Genomic DNA, 8,603 nt, shown 5'->3' with positions numbered 1-8,603 from the left:
CAAGGTCTGCCTCTCACCTTTGGTCCACCTCCTTATGTTATTCAGGCTTGTGTCTTTCCTCTCTACTAGCATATAAGTGCCTTGCAGGGTTTGAGTCATTTTTTATTTATCTTCATGTCTGGAACATGAGTGCTCCATGGTTTTAAAAAAAGTTAATGAAAACTCTTCCTTTCCATTTGCTAACCTCCAACTTACCTATACTTCTCTCAAAGAATAGGGCTCAGAATAAAAATCCAGTGACCAGTACCAGATTGACACAGATAATCATCTCCTTTTTTCTATAAGTTATATTTCAATTAATACAGTTTAAGATTGTGTTTGTTTTCCTGGCAGCCACAAAATACACAGTACCAGATTGACACAGATAATCATCTCCTTTTTTCTATAAGTTATATTTCAATTAATACATTTTAAGATTGTGTTTGTTTTCCTGGCAGCCACAAAATACACACACACACACACACACAAATATGTCATCTTGTCTATTTAATTCTTCTATTTTTGTTTACCATATAGTTACAAATTGCACTTTCCATCCTTATGGGTTGTTTATATTGGAGGATCAAGTTGTGCGACTTTCCATTTATCTCTATAAATTTTTGTCGTCTCAGACTTAGGCTGTAGTTTAAGCCTCCATGATCTCCTGGGGTCTCTGCAGCCTTGCCTGGCACATTCACTAACTCCCAGTGTCAGTTGACTCACAATTGTGACCAGTGAGCTCTCTCTCCCTCTTCGTCCAAGCTCTTGATGAAAGTGAGGAATGGGATGGGGCCTGACCTCCCAGTAGGCTCATACCTTCTCTGAATGCTGTCTTTAGCAAATGACAAATCTTGATTTTATCCACTTCGCATTCCTCATATCCTGAGAAACTTTTCCAGAAAGTTGGCTGAAGTCTCTGTATAACACCTGTGTATCTCTCCTGTAATAGATTAGTATTCTTGAGACAAAAGGCATTTAGGTTAGCCTGATATGACCACTTCTTAATTCTTATGGAAAACTCACTTTTCAGTGAAATAAAAGTATCATAGTCCAAGGTTAAAAAAAGTCTCTTCCTTTCTGTCCCCATCTCTGTCCCCCTTTCAGCACAATATAAACTTCCAATGACCTTCTTTGCCCATTTGACAGATTGGGATTGGGGTTCTTGAAGGCTGTCTCCCTTTCCTGAAGGGACAGGGATGGTGAATGTAGCATGGAGAAAACTTGGTAACTAAGACCAGAAGCAGCTACTCAGATTTCAGGGGAAGAAGAGAAGATGGAAGGAAGGGTGGTGGTCTTACACATGACAAAATTGTTAAAGAGAGAACTGGGGCATGGAGTGGCCTGGGAAGAGAGGATGAAGGGGAGCTCCCTGTTGCAAAATCTAGTGGATGTTTGCTCCTATTTTCTCTAAATAACAGTTTGGTTTTGACTTGAGGAGCTGTATGTCGGGAGTTCCAGCCTACAAACAGAAACCAGTAATAATTTTCTTCAAAACTCTTCTTCAGATGACATCACAAAAATAATAGATTGACATGTATATGTGTCAAGAAGTATATTAAGTTGCTTTTATTGAAAGATAACATACATATAGAGATGTACATGTGGCATAAGTGTACAGCTTTAGAAGAGCATTCTCAGAAACTGAGCACTGTGCCACATCATCTGGATCCAGAAACAATTCCTTTACCTCTCTTCCCTGTTGTAGTCATTAGCTACTACTCTGACATTTAACTGCTTAGAGTAAATAATTTTGCCTCTTTTTATGATTTATATAAATGGAAGACATACAGTGTGTGCTCCTCTGGGTCTTATTTTGCTCAATGTTGTTTGCGAGACTCGTGCATGTTTCTGTCTGGAGATGAAGACCAGTCATTCTCAAAGATGTATAGCATTTTGCATGAAGAGACTATAATTTATTTATCCATTCTACTTCGGGTAGACATTTGGTGATTTTCCAGGTTTTGGCTACAATGAACAGCGTTGCTATGAACATTCTCATGCATGTCTTCATTTGCACATACATAAGCACTTCTGTTGGTATATACCTAGGAGGAAATTGTGGAGTCATGGGGCAAAAAAGTTCAGCTTTAGTAGGTACTGCCAACACAATTTTCCAAAAATAGTTGTACGTCTATACATTTTTAAATTTAATAAAGTTAGAAACTAACCTATGAGATAGGTATTATCATTCCTATTTTTTCCCCTTTTTTGGATGAATAAACAAAGACTCAAGAGAGTTGCCCAAGGTTAAATAGCTATTGTAATGACAGTCTGGGTTTAAATCTAGCTCTGCCTGACTCCAAAGCCCATGCCCTTCATCACTACTCTGAACTGCTTTCATATCCTGGAGAGCATTCATGCCATTACCTCCCTCACTGCCCACAGCAGCGCCTTTGCTGTGGCATTAAGGTAGCACTGAGTGTGTGAGGCTACCCTCATGGTGTGGTGTTGGGAGGGTGTAGTTTAGTTGAGGCAGCAAATTCCTGAGGCTGTTGTATAAGAACAAACCTCCATCCACCTCCAAAGCACATAGGAAGAGAAGCAGCATGCTTTGTCCAAGTCCATGGGCAATTAGGAGTGTACAGTATTGGTGGCGGGGGTGGGCAGGATGTGGGTCTCAGGTAACAGGGAGTTCTTCCAGGTAGGAATGGCCGTAGGAGATGGAAGCTTCTCTTGATTTGTCAATGACAGGGTTTTTAATGGTCTAGTATTAAGAGTGCATCTGTCAGGACTTCTGGTTGCAACCCAATTCAAACTTACTTAAAAACAAAAAAGTTTTGGTTCATGTAATGAAAGTCCCAGGATTCACAGGGCTTCAGGCATGGCTAGATCTAGGCGTTAAAACAACATAGCTAGAAATCTGTCTCTATACATCTCTTGGTTCTGATTTCTTCTTCGTTTTCTTCATTGTTAGACAAGATCATCTCAATAGTAATGGTATCTGTCATCAGTTTGGACTTTAATGTAATTGTTTGATGACATGGTAAGAAGAAAGAGAGGGTCCTTCTCCCAGTAATTCCAGTAAAACTCCCAGCACTAACTCTAATATGACTCAGTTTGGGTGACAGGTCCATCCCCAAACTAATCACTGTGGCCAGGAGATTAGAATGTCCTAATTGGGGATCGGGATAAATCCTACCTGAATGACACAGACTGAGATTGGTGGTGAAAATTATTTACTCACAATGTGGGGTGAGGGGTGCCATGAATGGGGGCCAAAGCCAAAAGGGCAGGTAGTGAGAAGGATCTAGAGGAAAAACTGGCAAGCCCAGCCTGGGCACTGTGGCGTGCCAGCAAGGGCTGGGCATGAAGACAGTCATCATCATGCCATTCACATAATTCCTGGTCCTAGACATGGCCCTGACTTTCTCTTGAGTCTGCTTCAAGCTCAGCTAAAGCTCCATGGCTGTTGGAAAAGGGAGCAGAGGAACTGGAAGGAGGGGGTAGGAGGGCAAATGGCAGCTAGCTCTTCCGAGCCATCCCTGGGACAAATAGCCTACATGTCAAAGTCATGTGAGTGCCCCCTGGCTCCTAAGCAGCCGGATTGTAAGATATTTGCAAAGATGTTAACCCCACATAAAAAGTGTGCCATTCAATAATTATGTAAATTAGCTGGCAATTAGATAATGTCACTCACTTTCCCTCTCCCGCTTGATTCCCGTACAACAGATAAGTGTTTGGAGCTTCTGCATCAGCCCAGGCTGTCCATACAGGCTCTGGGGTACACCTAGGGCTCTCCTAGGGCTCCAGGGAGGGTGGCAGTTGGCTGACCGGGTGAAGAGGGATCCCTGTTCCCATTTTCCCATTTCTTGAGTCAGGCATGTCCCACTGGAGGCCTACAGAAGGCTAACAGATAAATGCTGAGGGCAGTTGGCTGGAGGCCTGTGATATTCAATGGAAGGTCATCTCCAGATTTTGGCCATTTTGGCCATTTCCCAGAGGCTTTGGGAATGTCCGCAACCCAAGAAAGAAATGGAGGGGCTTTAGGAGAGAATGTGGGTAGATCGTAGGGTGTCAAGCCTGGACAAATCCAATTCTGATGTTACCACTCCTGAGATCAGATTCTGCCTGCTGCCTGTGGGAAAGTAAGCTTGCTTTTCCTCAGTCAGCTTCTCTGATGCCCCACAATGCAGGGCAGGAGAGTCCTAGCATCTGCAGTGCTGGTCTGGGCCAGAGGGGAAGGACGAGAGTCTGCAGGGAGAGGCTCAGCCAGGCAGGGTACAGTGGCCACCCTAAAGTAGGCTTGGTACGTTCCCATGATCCTCTCTTGCAGGGGAGTGCTCTGGGCAGCATAGCTCTTAATTCATGGTTTCCCCAGACCATGAAGCATGTGCTGCTTTGCCCTTTGGGGTCAGGTGAGGTTGGCATCCAGAGTGGGGACTCAGGATTGCTGTTGTTGTGTAAAGTGGGGTCATATGGAGGCCACTGCATGGAAAAGAAGCCAAATGATCCACAGCGTTGCTCTTCAGCTTCTGTTTTTACTGTTGATTCTTTCTACAAATGTTTCCGAGCTCCTATTCCATGACAAGGCCCTGTGGTTGGCACCATGGTGAAGCCGTCGCTGTCCCCAGGGAGCCCCCAATCAGCAGATGATCCACAGCGTTGCTCTTCAGCTTCTGTTTTTACTGTTGATTCTTTCTACAAATGTTTCTGAGCTCCTATTCCATGACAAGGCCCTGTGGTTGGCACCATGGTGAAGCCGTCGCTGTCCCCAGGGAACCCCCAATCAGCAATCTGGTTCCAGAGCCTGGGCTCTTGATTGCTTGCTTTACTCCCTCTCGAGTACGCTTGTCCCCCACTAGTTTCGACTTGGTTGGCATACCCCACCTTACGCAACAACCATTCTCAGAAACTGTCAACGTTTCATGACCGAGCCTCCTGTTTCCTGCCTCTGGCTTCATGTCTCGCACTCACTCCACTCCAACAGCACTGGCCTCATGCTGTGTTTCAAATATACCATTCTGTTCCAGCCTCAAGACTTTCGCTTTGACTATTACTTCTGGAACATTCATCCCAGATATTTACATGGCTAATTCCCTCACCCTCTTTCAAGTCTTAACTTTCAACTTCTCAAGGACTGATTGGTGGTGTTTGCCTATTTTTGTGGCGTAAGTACTCCTAGCATAGTTGAGTTCATGCTACTAAAGTGACATCAACCAGCTCAACAATTTCTGAAATTTTAGCAGTCAGCTCCCACAAGCCAGCAGGATTCAGCACTAGCACACTCCTGGGTCCATGTTCCAGCTAAACATCCCTCACATCCCTGGGAGCTTCCATGCCCCACTTTAGGAAGCACTGCTTGGACAAAAGCTTATACAAAGGCTTTCCTAATGCTGGATCATCAGCCTCTCGTTGATTGGTTTTGTTTGTTTGGGAATAGGTGCTTGTTCCTTGTTAAAGAACAGCATCTTCCTCATCAAAGAAATAACTACCTTTGCCTATGTGGTCATCATAAAAACAGTGGATAGTAATGTTCTACTACAAACCATGGTGAGTTATCAAATGTGCCAAGTAATAACCGGTAACTCGCACGGCTCTTGGAAATTACACTCCCTGCTCCATCTGAACAGAGACCTCTGCACTCTGGTTAGGTGGGCCAGAGTGTGCCCTCAGAAACCAGATCATGGACTGGATTGGGTGCTGGTGCATTTCTAACCATTGTAAAACACATGTATAAAACATTATAACATTATAAAACACACTTGAGGTTGGTGGCAGTTCTTGACTCTTTGGTTGTTATCCATTCTACAGTTTTCATAACTTAAAAAAATATTTGTGTTTTTATACATTGCCCTCAGTCTGCAGATGCAGACACACACACACACACACACACACACACACACACAGACAGACACACACTCCCAAACCCTCTTCCCTTTCCATTTCATAAACAAAGAAGGGAGACACCTAGTATTTATTGATCATCTACTATGTATAAAGCCTCGTGTTAGGATCTTCCCATTTAACATGGTCTCCTTTAATTCTCTCCTCAGTCTTGGAAAGGGGCTATTATTTTCTCTACTTTACAAATGAGAAAATAGAACCTCAAATAGGTTAAGAAATTTTCTCAAAGTTTCACATACAGGAAGTAGGACTGAAACGTAGCCTTTTTAAAAAACCTCAGGGAGCATACTTTTTTCTATAAGAACTTTTCCCCAATATTTAGTAAGAGATGAGGGTTGTTTTGCTCATTACTCACCTTCTAATTTATTTTCTTTGATCCTCTGCCTCCTTGTTGGATTTCTTGCTCGTGCGCCCATCTGGGCTGTCTTGCTGACATTCCTCCTTCCTCACCATCTTGGTATTTGTGTGCGTGTCTCCCTCCTCTTGTGTGCTCTCTGTCCCCCATCTCTGCCTCCTTGTTGGATTTCTTGCTCGTGCGCCCATCTGGGCTGTCTTGCTGACATTCCTTCTTCCTCACCATCTTGGTATTTGTGTGCGTGTCTCCCTCCTCTTGTGTGCTCTCTGTCCCCAATCTCTGTCCTGTCTCCCTCTCTCCCTCCCCTGAGGGCCGCAGCAGCCACGATGAGCTTCACTCTGCACTCGGTTTTCTTCACCCTGAAGGTGAGCATCCTGCTGGGGTCCCTGCTGGGGCTCTGCCTGGGTCTTGAGTTCATGGGCCTCCCCAACCAGTGGGCCCGCTACCTCCGCTGGGACGCCAGCACGCGCAGCGACCTCAGCTTCCAGTTCAAGACCAATGTGTCCACGGGGCTGCTCCTCTACCTGGACGATGGTGGTGTCTGTGACTTCCTCTGCCTCTCCCTGGTGGACGGCCGCGTTCAGCTCCGCTTCAGCATGGACTGCGCTGAGACTGCCGTGTTGTCCAACAAGCAGGTGAACGACAGCAGCTGGCACTTCCTCATGGTGAGCCGGGACCGCCTGCGCACTGTGCTGATGCTCGATGGTGAGGGCCAGTCTGGGGAGCTTCAGGCCCAGCGGCCCTACATGGATGTGGTCAGTGACTTGTTCCTTGGTGGAGTCCCCGCAGACATACGACCTTCCACTCTGACCCTTGATGGAGTACAGGCCACGCCCGGCTTCAAGGGATTAATCCTGGATCTCAAGTATGGCAACTCGGAGCCTCGGCTTCTGGGGAGCCAGGGTGTTCAGCTGGATGCCGAGGGACCCTGTGGGGAGCGTCCCTGTGAAAACGGTGGGATCTGCTTCCTTCTGGATGGCCACCCCACCTGTGACTGTTCCACCACTGGCTACGGTGGCAAGCTCTGCTCAGAAGGTAAGATCCACTGCCCTCTCCCTCTCTTGCTAGAGGCCTGCCCACTGCATTGGGTGAGGGCAGAGACTCCTGACAGGAACCAGCTCTACAGAGAAGTGCTTCTTTAGCTGCATGTTAGCTAACTGGGCCCCTTTCCCTGAGGAGGCAATGGAAATCCATTGCTTGCTCTCAGTGGAAAATCCACCAGATCTCAGTAGGTAGGGAATCCTGGCTACTCAGCTGTGGGCTCTGCACTCAACCCAAAGGGCTGGTTGGAGAAGACTGCAGTCTGAACCCCAGCTCAACTCCTTCCATAGCAGCACTGCTTAGCAGGATCAGCACAGGGCAAGAAATTAGAAATTGGCAAAGTGTTTATCTCTGTCCCTCCTGATCTCTTGAGACTTGGACCCTTCGGGATGGATGTGAAACTCCCCATCACTTCCTCCTTTTAATCCCCAGCATAAGGGGTGCCTGTGCAAAGAAGAATGAGGTGGATGGGTTGCTGGGAACGTACTTGGCCCTGCTGCCAACCCAACCCTTTCCCTGTGCCCCTTCCCCCCACAGCCCCCTGGGGTGCACTCAGGGGAGGTCCTTGCTTTTTTGTTCTAGCAATGAACATTTTTCATATGAGTTTCCTCTTTAGATGTGTCCTCTCTACATACTAACAACAGTACTGACAGGCACAGAGATGGACTGGATCCTCATTCAGCCAAGTCCACCAAGGGAGCTGACAGTACTTGGCATAGCCTGGAAACCCCCCCAAGTTCAACTACAACTTTACAGGGAGAGAGAAGAAAGGACTTGTGCAAAAGGGCTTAGGCTGCCCTCACCTTATTCACCGTATTCTGACTGTTTGAGATTAGATCTGGAAGAAGTGGCCCGGGCTTTAATTTGGCAAATGCTCAAAAGCCAAATTCCTGGACTCCTGGACTCACTAAAGGCTTAGATTTGGGTAGGAGGAAACATTGAAGTGAACAGGTGTGTGAGAAGTGGCCAGATGGGTATGTAGGTTGGGAGGTTAGGAAGAGGAGGCAAGCAAGTTACATCACCTCTTATGCTTTCTGGGTTAAGGCCTGGATTCTTCTAGAGATGTTTTGTGTTGCTATCTCATGCTGATCTCTTCATGGAGCTGGTGGCATGGTATAAGGCAGAACAGAGGACTCAACCTTGGCTGCACATTAGGATCACCTGGGGGAACTTAAAAACTTCCAGGCCATGCCCCAGCCTAATTAAATCCGAATTTCTGGGGGTGGAACCCAAGAATCTGTATATTTGTAAAGCTCCCCACATTATGCAGTGTGCAATCAAGGTTAAGAACCAACTGGTACAAGGTCAAGGGAAGTCAGGTGGGTGGGGCCAGGTGAGTATCTTGCCACTGACTCCCAGGGTCTCTTCATTCAGGTAAGGCCCC

At 46.3% G+C, this 8,603-nt stretch overlaps 1 protein-coding gene across 1 annotated transcript; it reads left to right on the top strand.

Moving 5' to 3' along the window:
• Nucleotides 1–6,467: 6,467 nt before the first annotated feature.
• Nucleotides 6,468–7,213, top strand: LOC103603395 (neurexin-3-like; the record flags this gene model as incomplete). The annotated part of the gene is made up of 1 exon (XM_008587903.1): nt 6,468–7,213. A coding segment is annotated over exon 1 (709 nt), but the record flags the coding sequence as incomplete, so codon positions are not given.
• Between the last annotated feature and the right edge of the window lie 1,390 nt (nt 7,214–8,603).

Source organism: Galeopterus variegatus, unplaced genomic scaffold (genome assembly GCF_000696425.1).
Source record: "Galeopterus variegatus unplaced genomic scaffold, G_variegatus-3.0.2 Scaffold4584, whole genome shotgun sequence".
NCBI classification, from domain to species: Eukaryota; Metazoa; Chordata; class Mammalia; order Dermoptera; family Cynocephalidae; genus Galeopterus; species Galeopterus variegatus.
This window is presented reverse-complemented; position numbering and strand designations above follow the sequence as displayed.